Source organism: Gobius niger (assembly GCF_951799975.1).
Source record: "Gobius niger genome assembly, chromosome: 19".
NCBI lineage: Eukaryota > Metazoa > Chordata > Actinopteri > Gobiiformes > Gobiidae > Gobius > Gobius niger.
Window position 1 is genome coordinate 8808320 of NC_136870.1, and position 21297 is coordinate 8829616.

The 21297-nt window shown below is 43.3% G+C and overlaps 1 protein-coding gene across 1 annotated transcript; it reads right to left on the reverse strand.

Annotated features, from left to right (window-relative positions):
- Positions 1-650: 650 nt before the first annotated feature.
- On the reverse strand, positions 651-15832 carry cdc42ep1a (CDC42 effector protein (Rho GTPase binding) 1a). The gene is made up of 5 exons (XM_079576963.1): positions 15615-15832; positions 7463-7575; positions 5197-5459; positions 4563-5065; positions 651-1619 (listed from the first exon to the last, which is right to left on the reverse strand). The coding sequence occupies exons 4-5, from the start codon at positions 5044-5046 to the stop codon at positions 919-921; spliced, it is 1185 nt and encodes a 394-aa protein (XP_079433089.1). The 5' UTR covers positions 5047-5065; positions 5197-5459; positions 7463-7575; positions 15615-15832; the 3' UTR covers positions 651-918.
- Between the last annotated feature and the right edge of the window lie 5465 nt (positions 15833-21297).

The following is a 21297-nucleotide window of genomic DNA, read 5'->3' on the forward strand; positions in this document are numbered from 1 at the left end:
TAAAGCTATCAGATGGTAAAATAGCGCCATCTTTAAAACTATTTTTTATTAAACCCACTCGGCTTGATGTTTATTGAAGTTTTCTTTTAAATTTTGAAATGTGGACAGGAAGTCTACCTTACACCGGCCAACAGGAAGTGAGCCAAAAATATGTTGTGTCCGGGATACTTTTCAGCAATCTCAATTTGTTTTTCCTATAACCGTTAGCATTAGCCACTAAACAATGTAAATTAAGAACTTGTTAGAAATCATTAATGAATATACAGACGTTCTGAGATTTTACTTTAGATGCTAACTCAAATTCAGTCAAGTTTGTACTTTTTGTGGGGTCGGATACACCTTATAGTACGCTGATGATAGAGAAACCACAGAAATTATATAAATACCATGAAACGGACAAAACCTACCTCCCCATACATTAGTATTGCTCCGTTGCCGCCCTATTGAGTTGCCTTGTGTACGAAATGCGCTGTATAAATAAAGTTGCCTATTCATTTGTATTGGGATGGAACTTAAATCGGGAATTTGACAAAATGTCTATGGCCTATTCACCCAATAAATAGTAAAAAACGCTTTGATTTGACCTCAGGTTGAGCTTAAAATTCAATGCTAGTTTGTCGGTATCGGAATTCTACAAGAGTTTAGTTGCAACATATGACTTGGAATGTTCCACAGTGTGGCTTTAATTTTGCATAAAGTCTTCAGAAACATTTCAGATACATTCAGACAGTGTTGCAATACTTGGACTGTCATTGCATAGCTAGAATTTGATTCTTGATGTACAAAATTTCCACTTGTCTATAAGAATTTCCGAGAAGTGTTGCATTCTTCATTGCCGTCCCTTCAGCACAGCCCGAAAGCAGCCTTGATTAGAGCGAGAAATCATAACGCGTGTCCTTGATGTCACTTTCTGCCCACTTAGACTTTGATTTCGTCGTCGTCGTCAATGTAGGTGTAGGATATTTTCTTCTTGACGTACATATCCGAGTGAGCGTCCATCTTGGTGTGTCCCTTCACGGCGCTTGTGACTCCATAATGACGTGCCAGCACATCGGTCGCGCTCTGAAATCTCTCGCTCTCCATCCCCACCGCCAACTTAACCCTTTCCTGAGACCCCATCACCAAGTCGGGCATCTTGACCGCGAACACGCTGACGTCGCTCGCCTCTTCCTCCTCCCACTGCGGACTCTTCCCGCCGCCGCCGCAGTCCTCCCTCAGCAAGGAATCCACGTAGGAAATAGTGGCCGAGTCCATCTCCGACCCCTCGGTGGTCAACCCGCACGCCGATCCCTCCTCCTCCCAGGCGCGGGCGTGCTCTTCAAAATGGCCGCCGTCGATGAGGCCCAGCACCTCGCTCATCAGGGACGGGCCCAGGTCCAGAGTGAAGTCGAGCGAGGTGAGCGAGGGCAGGGAGTCGGAGAAGGCGGTGCACTTGGGTTCGGAGGCGAGGAAGTCGGCGGAGGAGGAGCGGGCGGCGGGCTGGAGGAGGGCCTCGCCGGGGTCGGTGAGAGACCCGCGGTGGAGGTCCGGCGGGCGGGAGGAGGCGGGGAGGGAGATGGAGGGCTGCTGGCGCTCCGAGCGGGACAGGCGGGGCAGGGTGACGAAGCCAGAGTCGACACCTGAGGGAAGAGACGGGTAAAATGCACGGAATTAACACCTGAAGACGTGTTTGGGCAGTGTTTCTCAAACTACGGCTGCTTCAGGTGGTTTAGAGACAATATCAAATATCATTCAGACAATATTATTTTTGTATTTTTCTTTGAATAGGTCTAGCTTACAGTAGTAGTAGCTGTTGTTGCAGTTTGTCGTTTCCAATCACCAAGTTTTTTATTTTGAAGTTTGGTTAAAGTTTTTTTCTTTCCCTCAAAGATCAAATCTGTTCTAAATCAGGTCAAAAACAAACCCAGCTTGAAATAAATCATGCCTTAACCTTTGACTGCTCTTTAAAAAACGGCTTGAAATGCACAATACAAGTGTTAGTAGGGCTGTCACCTGCTTATTGTGGGATATTTTACGATCAAGAAGTATTGGATCAAAGTTCTTCTTTGTCATTTTTTAAGCTTTAGAGTTAATATTGTTTATCGCCATATTTTCCTGCCTCAATAAATCAAACTTCAGATGTTTTTTTTTATCGTGACCGGTCTAAGTGCAAGCCATTATTAGTATTATTAACCAGAAAAACCCTAACTAGGATGCAGTTAATAATTAAAGCATGAACGAAATGATCTCTAATTGACCTTTTAACATCCACCTGAACTGAGCACATTTCCTCCAGTTTGGTATCACCCAAATCTAAAAGCTTCTTGAAAAAAGCCTCAAAGTAGCAAAAAAAGGGAAGAAAATGAGAATGAAAATGCAACAAAAAGTGTCAAAAAAGTGACAAAAATGCAATGAAAATGAAGCATTACACTGGTTATAAGCTCCAGTTAAGAAGCTTCTATATTTAGGTAATGCCAGACTGGAGAAAATACACAGTTAAGGTTAAGGTGGGGGCTGAGAAGTTAAAGAAGCTCTGAATTTGTAGATGACACTGGTAATTCAGCAAACGTGACCTTTAGGGCTTCAACTATTGATTATTTTGGGAATCAATTAATCTACCAATTATAATTATGATTAATCGATTGGTGTAAGAATATATTATTTTTCCAATCTTTTTTACCACAAAAGGCTGAAGTGACCCCACTTGAGCTTTTTTTGATGGAGTAAACTTAAAGTGAATGTTTGGATCTTGTGCTGATTCTGCTTTCTGATTGGATGAGACACAGACAGATATTAAGGAAATTTATAATGTACAAAACACTACATACCCTAACTTTAAAAACAAAGTTGTTTTTCATCAAAAATACAACATTTTCATGTCATTTTTGCTCTATTTAAGTCCGTGTTAACCAGAAAACGATTAAACAATTACTAAAATAGTTGTCAGCTATTTCAATAATCGATTAGTTGTTGATTAATCGAGTAGTTGTTTCAGCCCTAGTCACCTTCCAAAAGAGGGCAGCAAATACTAAAGGTCCACAATTCTAGGAAAAATAAATAATATTCCAATCACGTGAAATGATATATTAAAGATCCTATTACTGATAAATAAAACTTGCTTTTGCTGATTTACTCAGACTGGCCTCACGTTCTGGCCCATCTGTCGTGTAGATCAGTGTAATGCCACACCCCAGAAATGCACCTCTTATAACAGAAGAGGGAATAAAGTAAATCTACCTTCATAAAGCTACACCAGAGCGCACAGAACCTTTGCTGTCCAAGGAGAAAGACCTGCAAAATACCTCTGTACACTAAATGGCAGATGTTAATGCCATTCAGAGGTAGTCGTGCATTCCTCTGCGTTGGCATCAGCTCTGTGCCACATTAACAGCGCGCCAACTCTCTCGCTCATGCCCAGGAGGTGAACCAGCCCGTTTGTTCAGCACTGAGGTATTTCAGATCAGGTTAATAAAGTCAGAAATTACAGGCTTGGAGACAGTGACTTCATGTGTTATGCTTGTCCATTATCAGACCCCCTGCAGAGCTGCTCTACAAACACACGGAGGTCAGACATTTCTGAGCTCAATCGAGTCATCCAAACAGCCTCTCAGACGGTGTTGCCAAATATGTGCGTGCGTTATCAGCGCGAAAGGGTGATTTATAGGACATCTGCGCCAAATCTGCTCTCTCGACACATGGCTTTTTCAACTTATTTGACCTGGCATGATGTAGTTTAAGTTAGCGTCGGTGTAATTTAATACAAAAGGAGATCTGTCTTTGGTCTGCCTACGGGGCAATTTTAAGATTAGTGGTTGTTCTTTTATAAATTCCAAAATGAATGGGCGCAAATAGATGACATCAGGCACTGAAATTTTCCTTTAAGATAGATGAGAGTGTGGCATGCTGGTAAATCTTTGAAAAACAGTCTTGTGTTGCAAGTGAAATGGACATTCAGCAGCATAAATTCAAATCTCCAGTGTTACAGAACTAGGGCCCCAAATCTGATATGTAAATGAGAGATTGTTGAAGCAGAAAAAAAAAGAACAAATGACTTGGCTGCTGATTTACTTTTGCTACTCGTTTTGGAGAAAGAAATCAGGTTCAGGGCCTTTAAAGCAGAAATAAGTAACTAATGCCCCTAGAGGCCATAAGCGCCACTGCAGGTGTCGTAGCATGTTGCGTTTTTTTACTCATTAATTGTCCGTGAGAGTAAAAACTACGCTGACAGAAAAGACAAAGAGAGAGAGAGGGATATTGTACATCCAATTACACAATGGAGATCATTTTTTTCATTCAAATTTGGCTGTAAATACTGTTTAAGTGGCGCTAGCCCGCAGTTAGCTTTGGCCGTTAGCCTGTTAGCTTCTTTTTCTGATTATATTAGTGTGTATTGCGCCTCCGACCCGTAGTCAGCGAAGTTGCAAGCGTGGTTTTCTGGCCGGGGGACACCGGGGGAGATGAAAGACCCTCCAATCATCCCATTAACACTTGTATTAACCCCTGAGGGACTACGGAAAGGATTTATTAAGGTAAACACGTTACTTAGTACTGCTTTGATTTGTAAATCCTGTTGGGATACGCACCATAAGATGTTTTCTCGTCCTCCGGCGTGCTCTGAGTGCTGGGGAAGAGCACTTTGGTGGGACTCCCGTTGGGCATGTCCACCACGTCCAGCCTGGGCAGGGAGACGGCGTTTTTGATGATGGGAGACACGGCTGGCGGCGGCGGGGACAGCTCCTTGTTGGCGTTGGCGTTCTCCCGGGGCCGGTTGTCCGAGCCCCGGCGGATCTGGCGCAGGGTCCTGGAGAAGAACGCTCCGATCTTGTTGTCCGGGGTGGAGACGGTGGAGTCGGTCTCGCCGTTGCCCCCGTTGGCCGTGCCCCCGTGGTTGCTGAGGAAGGAGGTGTCGCCGAACACGTCCCCCCCGCGCCCCACGTGCATGGTGTGGCGGAAGTCTCCCAGCGGCGGGCTGATCATCTCCGTGGTCAGGTCCCCTTTGAATCGACGCTTGCCGTGGGAGTGCGTCACCAGCCCTTTGAGGCCCGAGAGCTTTTCTTGAAGATTCATTTTTAACTTCTTTTTCACACTTAAAAAGAATCCAAAAAAAGTATTCCAGATGGTTATCTTTGGAGTGTTTTATTTGACAAAAAATCTGCTGTCACGGCTTATTCCAATATCCCGTGTAATTTCTAAGCACGCCTCAGCCCTGCCAAATACCTGACGTGCTATTATCGCCGTTTATCAAGTGCCCCGGTCTTTGTTGCTGGCTGTTCTGCATAGCTGGCCGAATAAAACGCACATAAATGGAGGAGAACACTACGCAGTTGTGTTCTTGAACGCGGCCCGGGCCTTTAGGAATGCGATGAGGTCGCCTGGTTTCCCTCGGCTGGCTTTTGGGGCTTCGGCGCTCGTCCGCATCAGCTCAGAAATAGGTCCCGGGTCCAGCTGCAAGCGTTTGTGCGGTCACACGGTGGAAACATCTACGGAGAACAAAAACAGGCACAGAACATCTATCTTTAAAAGCTGGACAAGGATGTATTAGGTTTTGGGGCGTGCTGGGAGAAATGGATGACATGGGCAGTTTATTTAGCGGCGCATGAGTAAAACCATTGCTATTCTATTGTGCACGCTGCATTCAGCTGTGAAGCAACCTGGCTGATCCTAGACGGGAGGCTTTTCTTTTTTTTTTAGGATTCCAAAGGTCCGCTGGTCTGGAACTGACTAAATTTAGACACAGCCAGTCCCTCCTCTGGGCAGAAAACGAGACTCTGCTTCTGGACAGACTTTCAGGGGAATCCTGAAGTCATTCTGACCTGCTTTGACTGAGAGGAGGACAGTTTACTGTCTCGGGAAGGTTTGAACAAGACCAGCAGCCAGTGTTTAAGCCTAAACTTGTTAGCACCCCTTACATACAGCTAGTTTGTCTACTTTAATAGAATAATGGGCGTAGAACAGTAAAGGGCAGGATCTGGCTGCAATGTCAGAACAAAGAAGAATTGGTAAAAATGACTGTTCGGGAAACACAAATGTTACCAAATCCATGACTTGATGTACCCAGCTTACAATCTACACCAGGGATTCTTTTCTCATGCTGTTATTGAGTTATATAATAATGTTGTTATATAATCAATGTTTCATTCAATAGAACTGTGTGAGGAAATTAAAACAACTATTTATTGATGCAATATTGACAATGTTGTGTGTTCAAAATACCGCTAAAATAATATTTGACTGCTAAATACTGTATCATTTAAAAGCTTTTCTTTTAAAATATTCTAATAGAATTCAAATTAAAATGACTCCTTATATTCCATCTACTGACATTGGCATTAGTAGATAAGTTTCCAAAGATAAGTGGGGGGTACTTTGTAATAAAAATCATTCACTCAGTGAAAATATGTAAAGATATGAAGAGATCCGTTACACGTCCTGATAAGAGAAGCACAGCTTAACCGCGCTGCTACTTCCCCGTGCATGTCTATTAAAGCAGGAATAAGCTCCCCTTCCCCTCCAGTGTTTTTCTTTGCCAGCAGAGTAATGGATATCCAATCCTTAAATATTTTGATAGCATAAAGCAGCTCTGACCAGGACCTCTGTTTCTCTTTATAAGCCCGCTCTCTCGCAGCAGTTAAATGTCTCTGGGCCTCCCACACATGGCTGCATTAATGACCGGCTATGGCTCATGACATAGAGTGCGAGGCGGCCCTTCTAATTTGGCCCTTGCCCCTCCCCTCTTTTCTCCCTGGCAGACCCTCGATAGGACGCCAGGGACCGGTAAAACCTAGGTGTTATGTTGAATATGAGAATATGGGGCCACTTGTTCTTTTTTTTTTTCCTTTACAGCGATTCCCCAAAGGCAGTAACAGTTTACCCAAAAGCTCGTGTTCACGTGCGAAGTCATACATTTCTAAAAATCCCGTTGAGGTGGAGGAAAGGCCAGACATGTATGGCAGAATTTGCCTTTTAGCTGTCGAAAAGCAGATGCATTGACCTGGTGTGTGGTTGAAAGTCAGCCTCTGAAACGATCTATCCCCATCTATCCCACAAGTCGCAAAGACACTAACATGTTTCGCCAAATAAGGGAAAACATTTGTCTTTGCACATCAAGTTGAAACAAGACATTTCTAATTACGCTGACTCACCCGTGGCTATTAATCATCCTCTACGTGCGGGTTGGTGTTTTGCCTTCTTCTCTAATCCTGTTAATGCTTTTGACCACAGCACAGACAGGGTCGCCCCCACCGGACTTGTGTTGTGGGACCCGGAGGGCAAAGCTCACTCTGCCTCCGCATGTGCTATCCAAATGAGCTGTCCTCCCTTTGCGTGCGCTGTTTAAGCTCGACTCACAACGACAAGTAGATGAAAACCATAAAAAGAGGCTCAAGCACAACAAAGAAAAAGAGTAATACGTCTTAATAATAATCCCAGTAGCTTCTTCCCCTGGTTGAGTCTGAAAACACTGAGGGGGGCTCGGACATAGTACCTTGGATTATGAGCTAATCCTTCATCTCCGTTACTGTCTTGGTAGGGGGCAGGGAGGATCTTTTGTCGACTTCTCACTCCGGTGTCACAGTCAGCATCCAGTCTGGTTGATTCCTGTAAGACAAAAATAGCAGTAACTACATTTGGTGCCTTTCCCTTGATAATTCACAATCAATTCATTCAAGTATTGTATGGAAGCAGATGTGTTTAGCTAGAATTGGGTTCTCTGATGCTCTCTGCTGGTGACAAATGGAACTGAATCATGTTTAAAAGGGGAACAAGCAGCACAGCTAATTTGCAACGTGATGCTAACTTGAGCTGGGATAAAATATCGGCTTGGATCGCAATACTTTGTGTAGTATCGATACTTTATCAATACTTGTGTTTGGAGGCATTTTTATCACTTTTTTTTATCACTCCTTTGTTTTCCAGTAACAGTTACTCAGCACTTTGTTTTCAATAAATGTCAAATGACTTTAGGTTTATAAACTTTGGAAACATGACTCTTTCTAATTTTTTTTAAACATATTATCATTAGGGCCAGGTACCGTTACATGATACTGGTATGGTATTGGAAAAAAGAGTCAGGTTCTAATGGTATTGAAAAAATAAAAGTATCAAATCTAGGTACCGGAAAAATAAATAAATGTTTGTACAGTTTTGATGCTGTTTGTGCAGGGACGACATTATAAGAAGTGACTTGGTTGTTTTAGCTCAAATAAATCATTTTTTACCCCCCAATTTTTGTATTTTATTTTTTTTTTGGTCAAATTTTTTCCTCATTATTACTAATAGTTTCCCAAAGTTCTCCCAATTTTTTCCCCCCAATTCCCCCTGCCATTTTTCCCTGTTCCCTGTTCCCTTTTTTTACAATCTTTTTGCTTCAATTTCTCCCAATTTCCCCTCAAATTATTCCCCATTTCTCTTACATTTCTTGACATTGGAGATATTGCATCTTCCAAACAAAATTGTTCTGCTTTCTGGTTCTGGATGACAAATATTTTCCTAGAGGTATAAAAAAAGTATTGCTCAGGTATCGGTATCGAAAACCAAGTACCGGTATCGGGGAAAAAAAAGGGTTTACTTATTACTTACTTACTGTATCGAAATACATATCGGATCGGCCCCTGAGTATCGTGCTAGGTATCGGATCATGACAAAAGTGGATCGTCCGAGCCCTAATGCTAGCAGAGTTAAGCTTCATAGTGATGATTCTGGTGAAAGAAACTTTTCTATATCTGTTCAAATGAAGACAAATAGATAAATCAAACAGACATTCTTTAATATGCATGAATGAAACAGACACAAAAAGCCTGAATAAGCCTCAAAGAAGCACAGTACGTCCGCTCATCACTCGATCCAAACATGACCGATAGCTAAATGATGACCCTGTTTCTAACTCTTTGACATTACATGTAATACCCGCTTAAAACAACAAGATATTGTTTTTGGGGAGCTCAGCAGTCGGGGGATTTCTGTGCTTCGGCAGATCACGAGCCGGCCTCAATCAAATATTTCCATAGCGCGACGTCAAGTGCCGGATTGAAGTGGCTTAGCTGGACGTGAAACCAGAGGAACCACACTTTAACAGGAGCCGTGTGTCGTGTGTGTGAGAGCTTTTTCTGAGGGGAGCATCCGTCAGCACAGAAGTCAGACTATCACTGTCTGTAAGAGCTTAGCGTTGATTGGAAACATGCTCGGGAACTCTATTGTCTTCTTCTGCCTGGAAAGCCTGTGCGATATCAGAAAAATATGTTAACTACTGTGACTAAAGCTGCATGTCGGGTAATGTTTCAATGGCCCAGAAGATAAAGCACTAGTCGCATTTATTTAAAAAAAAAAAACGTTGCATATGTGCAGACCACGACCAAGGCATTGCATCTAACTTGCAATGATAAGATAAGAAGCCCAGATTACATTGGGTAAAGAGATCAGAGGAGTCCGAGGAGTCCATCAAGTCTTACTTTGACTCAAAACAACATAGGGTGAAGGTAAAAATGTGCGTCATGAATATGTACTCCCTTTTTCATTTGATTTTTCGTCCCTTTTGGCAACTCAACAATGACCTTCTCTTTAAGCACAAACTACACCAAACCTCATACTTGTTGACTTTCCTGGACTCTAGCCTTCACTCTTTTTTTCCCTCTCTCTCTCGCGTCCTTCACTGGCTGACCCCGCTAACCAGGTGAACAAACACGCGAGATAAGGCCACATGTTTCAGGCTCACCCTCGGACTTTCAATTACAGTGCCCTGGCCGGATCCAAGCTAAACACCGCTACACGCTTCCTCCTCGGGGCCAAGAAAACAGTTTTATGCCTCGACAAATAGCCACAGTCTCTAAGGCTCGGGCTCTTCCTGCGTCGTTCCCCCCGCGCTGCCCTCTTTTGTTGCCTCTTTCGAGCCGGGTTCGTCCATTGTGCTGCGGCTCTTACCTCCTTCCTCTGTTTGAACACAAACAGAGCAGAGCCTTGCCTGGAGTTTGCAGGTCATTAGAGGGAGGGGTGGGGGAGAGGAGGGACGTAATGAGATATAATTAGGCCATAATTAGGTCTGTGCAAAAAAAAAAAGAAGTGGTATTTTATTGGTCACGGCTTTGCTTCGCCAAAACTTTCATATTGGAAAAGACCACCAGGGCAGATTCAACTATAATTTTGCCATATATAACGTTGAACTTAGCGTTGTGACTTTAAAACCCAGCTGCGGATCATTTCCAGTGAGAAGTTGAACCCAAAGTGTCGTCAAATTGCTGAAAAATAAACAAACATGCGAGGGGAAGCCAAAAACATGCTCCTGATTACCAGCCTGACACAGACAACGATTTTCCCCGACGAGTTATCAAACTGAAAGCATTTGGAGGAACACCACACATATTTAACCTCTTTCCACCCGCCTCAACCGCCTGCATTTTCTCCAGGTCGGCTTAACCCAAATCTGAAAGCTTCTGGACTGGAGCTCGCAGCCTATAGGGCAGTGTAACGCCTCATTTGAAAGCCAAGACCTACAAAAGTGATCTAAATGGATCTTTTCCCCTGCTTGGGTTGCCATGTCGTCGTCACTTTTTCCATCTAATTTTTGCCGTTTTTTTTGTTGCATTTTATCTTTGCTTTTGTGGTCACTTTATGCTACATTCTTGTCACATTTTTTCTGTTTTTCTGTTGAGTTTTTCGGCATTTCTTTCCTCGTTTTTGTCGCTACAGTGTCTTGACGCTTTTTTCAAGAAGCTTTTAGAACTATCTTTCACCAACTGTAGCACCTGTGATGAAATAAATGGCTGTGTTTTATTCTATTTATTGGGTGACATGTTCTGCAGTGTGACTTAAAAACCTGGAGAACTCTTGCCATTAAAAGTGATCCGTTGCTACTCTGAAAACTCAACACAATTTGATAACGGCAACTCCACACAGTCACAAAATTAAAACTTGTCCTGTTCTATTTGGAAACTTCTTTTCAAACAACATACTTTCCATTACGATTCATTTCACAAACCCTGAAATGTTTCTACGTTTGATAAGCTGAATGTTTCTTATCTCAACACTGATAATCCCAACATAACAACTTTGAGAAAGGAAGCAGCTTTTTTTTTTTCCCCTTTTTGAACTCGAGTGATTACTTTCTTCAGTGTTTTCTTTTGAAGCCGCAGCATCGTAAGTGAGTTTATTTCGAACTGTCCGTCATTTATATATAGCCTCTTATGAGAACAAAGAGGGGAAAGCTGCGTCTGAAATCTGGTACTTTCCTGTCTGTAGTAGCTTTAAATGTCCCTCCGTGCTCCCTAAAGTAATGATAAGCAGCTGTCATTGTGTTTGTGAAACATCTGACTTTGCTCTCTCGCTGCTCCTATATTGTCTCTGTTTGCCATTTGCCGTCCTGGTGCCAAATATCATAAAGGGCGAGGAGCTTCAGGAAGACGAGGCGGGGGGGGACGGTGGAGACGTGCCAAAGCTGGGAACACTTTGCAGTCGTCATTGCCAAGTTCCCATGAAGTCAGATTTCCTGTGTTAACCTGGATCCTTGGGCAGAAAAATGCACATTAGATGGCGGCGCAAGTCCGAGATGCTCTGAAGTCGTGATGTTCATGACCCAATCCAATCTTTTAGACCCCCACACTCACATACGCATGAATGGATCGCATTTGTGAAAAGATTCTCTCATATTTTCCAGCATTTTTTACACAGATGAAGACTGGATGAGCACAATGAATTTACAATTTACATATTTCAAGTTGTCAACTGGACTGAGTTGTTTGGGTTGGGTTAAGACTGAGAGTTGAGGCCCTTTCACACCAACGCGACAATCGGCATTCGGTCCTGGTCGGGCAGGACGCGTGTGTTTGGTGTGGACAGCACCGCCGGTCGTAGACGGCGTCTGTGGAGGTCGGTGAAGCAAGTTTTGTCAAATTGGCGTCTCCCAAGTGTTACCGGCTGGAAGGAGAGCTTTTCCACGTTGTTATTGAGTTAAACTCTCTAAATCAGGCTCCCTCACGCTAATTTTGCCGTACGTGCACTGTTATATCAACTAGCCGGAAAAATATACAAACTTCTCTGTGACGTAAACAGAAACAAAAAAGCGAAGGGATCGACTCTCTGAGAAAACAATTCACTCGCCAGAAACTATCACCACAGCGATGACATGGCGTTAAGGACCGAGGCTTTTTGTTTACAATTTACCACAAAACGTACACTACAAACATTATGTGAACTGTGCAGCGATCGGGCTCAGTCTGGGGTTCAGGTCGTTTCAGCGCAGATGTTGCTCTTAACAGGTGAGACGGGCAGGCGAGAGGAGACCAGAGCAGACGAATAGTTGTCCCTTCTCCCAAACAGCGACAGTGCGTCCGGTTGGTGTGAATCCTCCTTTATAGGACTGCACAATATTACATTTATATAATCGTTATCATGACATTAGGTGCCACGATATATCGCAATATCGAGTTCCATCTGACCGTGAGTTACAATTTTTTTTTTTCCAATAAGGCCTAAAAGGCTTTAGTCATGATTTTTCCCACCCAAAAAAATAATTTTAGTAAAATATTGTAAGATTTAATTGTCGTGGTATTTGTGAGTTCACACACACAGGAGAATCCATCCTGTGCTGCTCCCGTCGATCTGTTTGAGTCTGAGCCAAAAGTGAACGAAATAATGAATGAATTGGTAACACTTTATAGAAACTACACCTTATTTAGCCTTAATAACTACTTAACTTCTAACTCATTATGAATAATTCATACTTCACTTTCTTCACTACTTCATTGTTAAGTAGTTATTAAGTGTTAGTCACACTTAACTAATGAATTGTTTATGATGAAGTGTTAACTCATTAATTAAGGCTAAAATGTTACCGATTATTTTTCAGATGAATCAAGTATAAAACCGAGCCAGTGTTTAAAAATGTTTCCAAAGATTCAGCCCATAGAGAGCCATAAATCCCATCACTACTTCAAGAATTATGATGGTCTTATCACATCCCTTTTCTAAATATACCCTGATCAAAAACAAGCCGAAATTTTAATGAATTTGATTTAAGCATCCATGTTTTTTGTTTTTTTGGGGCAACACTTTGACCGTGATGGGCGACAGAAACAGAGCGCTTCCCACATTTTCACCATGTGTAGCTAGCTTTAAAAAAGGAAAAAAAAAAGGAAAAAATCCTGAGGGTGTGAAAGCAAATAGAACAGCCGGATGCAACTGACCCCTCTCCATGTTGGCTACGTCAATGACACCCAGAGGTCACCGCCATAGGTCCTGTCAGGAATGTAGAGCTCAGGTAAAAGTAGGCAGGGGGAAAGAAGCGGCTATTGTAATTTCCAAACGCACTGGGGTCATGTGCTGATCATCTGGCGAGCACATTACAAATCAAAGCATTAGGGAGGAAGCAGGAAATTTATGAGTTGTTTTCATCAGGAGTTTGTCTGCTCTGTTTAGTTTAGGCTATTGTGAGGTTATCTGACAACAATCTATGCTAGTGCTGATCTGCCTTTTCAAAATGCTACACTCGCTAGCACAGGACCGTCTGATCCCTCTAGTGCTCGCTGTGGAACAAAATATTGAAACATTGTTTTAAAGTGGGCTTATCATGCTTCAAAGGTGCATTATTGAACTTTTTATGTGGAAAAAAACTTTATTTGTGCGTAATTGACCTTTTTGTGGCCCAATGGCAGTATGTGTGGTTAGTATGGATGGCGCCTTTACTTCCCATCACAGTGACCTCTACTCCCCAGGATCAATTGTTTTCACTGCTGACGGACCATCTCACCAGAAAACCTACAAAACTATTTATCCTGGAGCGTTATAGAGGCCACTGTGATATGCCCCTATAGGCCATAAGCGCCACTGCAGGTGTCGTAACATCTTGCGTTTTCACTCAAACTTGGTTGTAAATACCGCTAAAGTGGTGCTAGCCCGCAGTTAGCTTTGCCCGATAACCTGTTAGCTTCTTCTTTGTGATTCCATTAGTGTGTATTGGTGACTCTGACCCGGAGGCAGGAAGTTACAAGCGTGGTTTTCTGGCCAGAGACACCAGGGGGAGATGAAAGACCCCCCCAGTCATCCCATTAACACTTGTGCTGCTTTAAACAGAAAATATAAGTTTTAATTTGATAGCTCGGCATGCTAATAAATCAATTGCGCCATGATAAACCCAGCTTAAGTGCAGAGCAGTTCAGAAATGCTCTGGTGATGATTTATGGGCTCAGGCAACGCGACCGCTTATGCATGATACGTTCCTTTAAAGGAATTGAAAGTCCCAGAGCATTTAATGTTTTTGTTCGATGATTTCTGTCAACTGCAGCCAAATCCTGGTCTAGCCACGGCTAATTTTAGAGGGCACTTGCAAAACAAATCATTCTCTGAAGCTGTACCGAACATTCAATCATTTCTGACCCCTATGTTAACCTATCGGTTCCGGTGCTATTAGCACAGCCAGCACTCCATTGATCTCCACTGTTTCTGTTTGTTTATTTGTCAGGGCCAACGGGCTCCTCCTGCAGCAGTGTGTGTGGTATTTCACATGGTGGCCTCCCCAGCGGACTGCAGGACTGGGGGGGGGGGGGGGGTCAGGAGATCACGGCCCCCCTGGACTTGTTTAGAGCGTGCTGGCCATTTGTAGCCCTAATTAAAACACTCCCAAGGCCAAGAACATCAGCCTCACCGCGGTGTCAAATTCCACTCAACAAGCTCCGCTCTTGTCTTTTGCCGCGTCGCAGTGACGAGTGTGGAAACAGTCGGCTGTAATTACAAGGCGAGGGCGATACAAATCAAAGCTGGAGTTTGCTCAACAGAGGCTGCTGGCTGCGGTGGCGGATGTGTAATCGTACATCACTGGGGCTGTTAGAGGGATCTAAATTTGTTGTCAAGGCTGTGGAATTTCATGTCAGAGATTTGGGGGAAAGCCTCGATCAACATTTGTCCTCACTCAATGACTCCCACAGCTGTATCCATAAACACCGCCTGTGATAACCGTGCAGCCAGTGGTGAGAACAACTCACTTTTCAATCCACATCTGTAACGGAGTCCTAATGGCGCGGCGCTTATCTCAAAACAAGCCAAATATTTGCCTTTTTGGAAGAATCGCAGGAACTATTGTGGTCCAATATGCATTTCATTAAACATTAACAACATCACAACATTCAAAAGGAAAGAGGGAGGCTAATGGCAGCAGCTTGTAAAACATAATTAACCTAGCAAACTGCTCATTAAGCCTAAATTAAAGCCACTGTGCGCAACATCCCACATCCCACATCATACTGTGAGGTCACGACAAGAGCAACATGTCAGTGATGCCATCATGCTCCAAATGCTCTGATTCCCACTCCTGGCGTCTCCTCAAATCTGCCTGCTCATACAATTTTTTTTTTTAAAACACACCCAAAGAAATTAAGACTTTTATTTGTTGGGTAAAACGTTATGCAGTGTGGCTTTAAAAAATGTAACAAAAACAGACTATAAACCACACAAATTTAACTCATTAAAAAAAAGTTATAAGATTGCATTAGCTTATATGAGAAAATGTCGTTTCTCAAGATAATTCTATAAAAAGATCAAGCTTGCTGCCAATTTCTTGCCATATGGTCAAACATCATGCTCTTACTTTATGAAAATTCACATTGAACAACTCAAATGTTTTTTTAATCATAGAAACTTTAACTAAAACTCACCTCAGATCGCTCGGGGCAAAGTCAAATGTGCCAGTATCGCTCCGCGCGCGCTTAATCTCTCCGGCGGAACCAGCTTGGGGTCGGGTTCGGGCGTCGGTCGAGTCCGAGCCAGTGCGGAGGTGCAGCCTGCCGGACAGTGCCGCTGCTGTGTGCCCGCGCCGAGCAGCGGCAGCCGAGCGGAGAGAGGAGCGGGAGGCGGGGGGCGGGACGCATGGAGGACCGAGCGACAGACACGCAATGGACGGGGGGGCCCCACGTGCGTAATCTGCAACCTCTCAACAAGCCGCCAATTGGCTCATTAGCTCCATTTGAATCAATACAAGGCACGGGGAGGATGTGTTTACAGACGAGGAGGTAAAGGGGGCTTGAGTTTTCGGAATTGTTGACCTACAAGTCACATGTCTCAATTATCGTAAATGGGTACAGACTAAATAAACAAACACTTTTTTTTTTTTGCCAGATTTTTCTTCTTCTTCTAACAGGCCACCGTTTTCCCATACTGAGATATGTTCTTACCTGAGCTTAGACGAGTTGATGCGTCCCTGTCTGGTCTTTGTGTGTGCGCTCAGTCACGCAAAACGACCAAAGACGTTGTTAGCATTTGGTCTCTCCCAGCATATCCCTATGGCTCCAAACGGGGGTGACGTTGGAAGCGACTGCGCTCTTCCACGGGCGCGCACAAAGACCAGACGGGTACGTATCAACTCGTCTAAGCTCAGGTAAGAACATGTCTCAGTATGGGAAACTGTGGCTTGTTCCTTTAAAGAGACTAGATGCAAGTTGGTCATTTTATGCTCACTACTGCCACCTCAGGTCTTACGTGTTACTGCAGTCTCTCTATTAAGCTCGTGCATGACGGCACTTCCGACTTGAAGTAACATCTTTTTAAGTGCAGGATTTCAGTTGTGGTGAACAGGTCTGGGCTCATTCTAGAGATCAGGACATGGCTGGAACATGTAGGGGGAGGAAAATACTTAGTTTTCACATTTTTAGTCCCTTTAAAGTAGACATAACCCACAAAAAACAGCTTTTATACAGGCACCTCAGCCCTTATATTTGACTTTTTATAAATCAAACTAATGTGCGTGTGTATGGATAGGGAATCTGGTGTATTGTTCAGAGCGCCCTCCATTGGCAGCAGGGGGAATTGACGCAAGACATGCCGTCATTTTTGGCCAACGGCATGCTCACAAACTGATGTGCCGTAGTAAACTCAGAATTGGTGTGGTGATTGTTTTGGGGACTTAAAGGGGCTACATGCAAGTTGGCCATTTTAAACTCACTACTGCCACCTTAGGTCATACGTGGTAACTGCACCTTCTATATTAAGCTCGTGCATGACGGCAATTGGGACCCGAAGTGACAACTTTTTGAGGAAATACGACCATATTAGTCCAGTGCTCCGGTCTCTGCACTGGCTTCCTGTCACTCAGAGAATAGACTTTAAAACAGCTCTGCTTGTGCACAAGTCTTTTCATGGTCTAGCTCCAAAGTACATCTCTGACATGTTACAGCCGTATGAACCATCTCGGGCCCTGAGAACCTCAGGGAGGGGCCTCCTGGTGGTTCCCAGAGTCAATAATAAACACGGTGAGGCTGCGTTTCAGTTTCATGCAGCTAAAATCTGGAACAGTCTTCATGAGGATGTGAGACAGGCCTCAACTCTGACAATATTGAAATCCAGGCTGAAAACAGTTCTTTTTACCGATGCATATGACTGAAAGTATTTTATCTGCACTCTCGCCTTTTACTGTAATTGATTATTTTTATGTTGATGTTTTTATTGATTCTATTTGTTTTCTTGTATTTATGCAACTGGGAAGCACTTTGAATTGCCTTGTGTATGAATTGTGCTCTACAAATAAACTTGCCTTGCCTTGAGTGACAGCACAGGATTTTAGAGGCAGTTGTGGTGAACAGTTCTGGGCTCATTCTACACATTAGGACATGGCTGGAACATGTAGGGGAAGGAAAATACATAATTTTTAACATTTTTTAAGTCCTTTTAAAAATTAGTAAACATGAATGAAACCTCCGTGAATGAAGCAAATGATCAGGTTTGGTTTTGAAGCGGGAAGGACGTTATAGCTATGAAGCTTTTAACCTCATGCATATGCACCTTTTATTATCCGTGACAAAGAGGAGGGGCTTGTAAAAAAAAAAAAGTGTAAAAGTCAACTTGCTATTTGGTAAGAGAGAAACCAGCACCAGCGTGTGAGCTCCTACTGTAGCTTCATTTGTTTAGCCCAGTCACAACAAAGACTTGCCTGACGTCACCGAGCACAGTCATGCACAGCACATTACTCCTTGCTGGACATGTTTGTGATGTTGCTAGGCTCGCTAGGCTGCAATTGCAATGTCTCTATTATAATGTTGCCGACTAAAGCTGGTATAATGATGGCTTTCTTGTCGGTGGATCCAGGATGTGCCCGCTGGTTTAGAGTTATTAATAGGCTATATCTCACAAGAGCTCAAATCAGATGACTAGCCTTCATCACCTGACATCTTGTGGTGAAATGAATTTACGGTGATTCACCCCGCCTGAACGTCAATAAACAAGCTGTAATGAAAGAAAAGCGAGTCGAACGCAGTTGTGCCTCGCTTTTATTGGCCTTTAAACTCACAACACCAATTCACCGGACCCTATTTGGAGCATTAACTGTTCCGCCACTGCCTGCTGCCACTTCACCCACGCTGCCCTCCACAAGACAACAACAACAACAGCATTTAGAAGGCGCAGCCAAAAAATGGTCAATGGTCCAACGCTGACCGGCCCGCCAGGAAACAAGACCTTATCAACAGGAAAAATTACATCCTCCCCACCCCCCTCCTCAAAGATGGATAGAGCAGACAAAATATTTACTCAAGTTTAGTAAGAATGCTTTTACTGGGGCTTGTCATGCAAAATGTACCTTTTTCAGTTGTTAACCGTGTTATTATGCCATTTCCTCATCAAAAACAGACCTGGAGTGTTGTTTTGTTTCACCTAAATGTTTGTAAGTGCGCCCTTGTTTGTATAACATAGGGATATTTTCTTGACACATACCATATCTTAATCTATAATAAAAAGAGCGGCTCCCACAAGCGCAGACTGTCATAGTGTCTCTGAGGAGGACGCTTCACTCAAACTGTATTACGAGAGATCATCACTCCCCTCCTCAAAAGCTTATTCTGGACCTACATACAGCAACATGTCCGACCACAGCGCCTGACACTACAGTGGTCGGACGCCCCGGAGTGAGTTCGCTGTTGCCTACATGTCGTGCCCCTCGTCATCTGTCCCGTAGACGCACGGCGAGGCATGAGGAAGTGCACACAATCGCACGCCGCCGCTCGGCCCACTCCCTTCCTCAGCTCACATGCTTTAAGTGCTTGCACATGTCCGCCGGCTATCAAAGTCAAGCTGCTGATACGTTTTTAAAAAGAAATCGCCACCAGCGTACACAGGAAGGCGGATGAGAAAGTCTTCCAGAGTGGTTCATGACAAAGTTGATCGCAATTTTAAAATCAATACACTGTGGCTTATACTGAAGCACCTTTTTCTATTATTCAGTTTAATTACATGCTAGCAAATGCATTTAAAAGTTGCATCTAGCATTCGTCTCTTGCACTTCTGCTTCTGCACACTGATGAACGGCTCTGTTGTGCATTCTGAGGTGAAGTGACCTTACCAAACAATGCCGTTGTATACACACAGTTTAAATCAGAGAGGGCATCTGAGGATTAGAGTGTTTATGAGTGCATTCCTTCCCCGTCTCTTTTGTGTTGGACACGAAAGCCAGTGTTTGGTCTGCGTTACATCTCGCCGTGGTCACTTCTGCTTTTAACACTTTCGCAGCACCAGTAAATGGAAAATATCAATTGAGAAGCTAAACAACGAGAGCCTGTCGACAAGTTGTTGCACACTAAAGCTATGGAAAGTGGACTGGACTTTTTTTTTTCATTTATTTTGGTGTTGCTCACAAGGGTAAGGGATGTGTAAGCGCTGTGGCACCTTTCATTGGCGTTGGCAGCTGTCCGCGCATTTGCAGATCTACTTTGTGCCAATGCCCGCCTCTATCTTACACCTGATATGCTATCCACATGGTAAGTCAGCACTCCTGTCTCCGGCCTATTTCTCTTGCTACTTAAATGGCTAAGAGACGAGAGCGTTTGCCATTTATCCGGCCACATTCTCACTATCTGATCTGCCAATTTCGCACAACTTTTCCCTCACATCAGCCGGCGGTGACCTCTCCTTCATCCACCCCTAAATGGAGGCAAGTCAGCTATTTGTTCCAAGAATTTTACAATATTTTGGATGGCGTTCCGAGTCTGGTCCCTAATGCGAGGCTAGATTACAAGTTTAGAGCTTTTTTCACAATCTCCCTCCCTTCTGTTTTTCATTCTCCCAGCTCGTATTGCCCCCGCCAAGTTTCTCACAAAGCCCATATCTCGCAAGTCATTTTGGCCCGTTTCCCATGTTGTGAGTTTTGTCGCCTTGACGTCTTTACATTTGACCCTATGCTCCCAACAATTGGACTATACGAGTGTGTAAATTCCCCGTCATGCCTATTAAATGTTGATATTTCCTTCCATTAACACACACGGGGCCAAACTAACACTGTTCTCATGGCTCAACGCGGCTAGTCCAAGTCCCCAAGAGAAAAACATTCCAAAATCGGCATTTGCTTATCGCATATTTGTTTGGAAAAGGCTATTTTAGAGTAATGACCCGAAGCGGACAGGGTTCTGGTGATAACGATGAAGTATATTAATGATGTAGGCCTACATGTCACTGGCTATTCATTCAAATTTGGTAGGAAAGCTATTTATAAAGGCACTGAGGGCTGCGAAGGAAAATAAAGCTGCACTACTGAGTGAAAGCGAATCAAAGTTTATACAGTATTTATATATTATTTTCAAACAGCAAATGCATGTAAGTTCAGAAAGTCATACTTCAGTCTTCTCTCAAACATTAATGTTCCTGGACATGTTTAAAAGGGCAACAAATCATAAATCGTAATCCCTATACAATACTTGTAATTGCAACTAGATACAGTATTCTTCCGAAAACCGTGCAGCCCTTACAAACTTACAAAACAAACACAATGGAATATGGAATATGGAATATGTGGAATATATCATCAATAATGGACATTTAGCATTCAGAAAAGAGCAAGCTAAAGAGATACAGGGGTGTTTGTAAGGGGAGTTGGTAAATCAAATGCTGCGCAGCCTGGGTTATTTCAGTCGATTTTAGAAATCAAGAAAAGCACACATTTTGTCTGTGAGTCTTTATTGACACAATGCATATTTTAGCCTAACCAAATCCATTAGCAAACCCACTCCTTGACAGCCTCCGCAAACCACAGGCAACATGAGCTTTTCAGAAGCAAAAGTGTAACGTATCAACACATTCCTGAATATGAAATTGGACTCTTTCGGTTCTGCTTTGGGATCTGAGTCCTAAAATGGCTTTACACTCTGTTTGAACATGGTCAATCAGTTTTTGATGTCATTTATATCATCGAGGTCTGACGCTTTATTCTTCCTTTGTTCATCTGTGAAACGAACCATCTGGAAAGTCAAGTGTGATCGTGGAATACACAGCCCAGTTATAGATGTAGCAGAAGCTCAGTTGGTAGAAATAAGTGTTTCACATTTGGGACAAAGTCACACTTTGAATAGTCACAGCTAAACA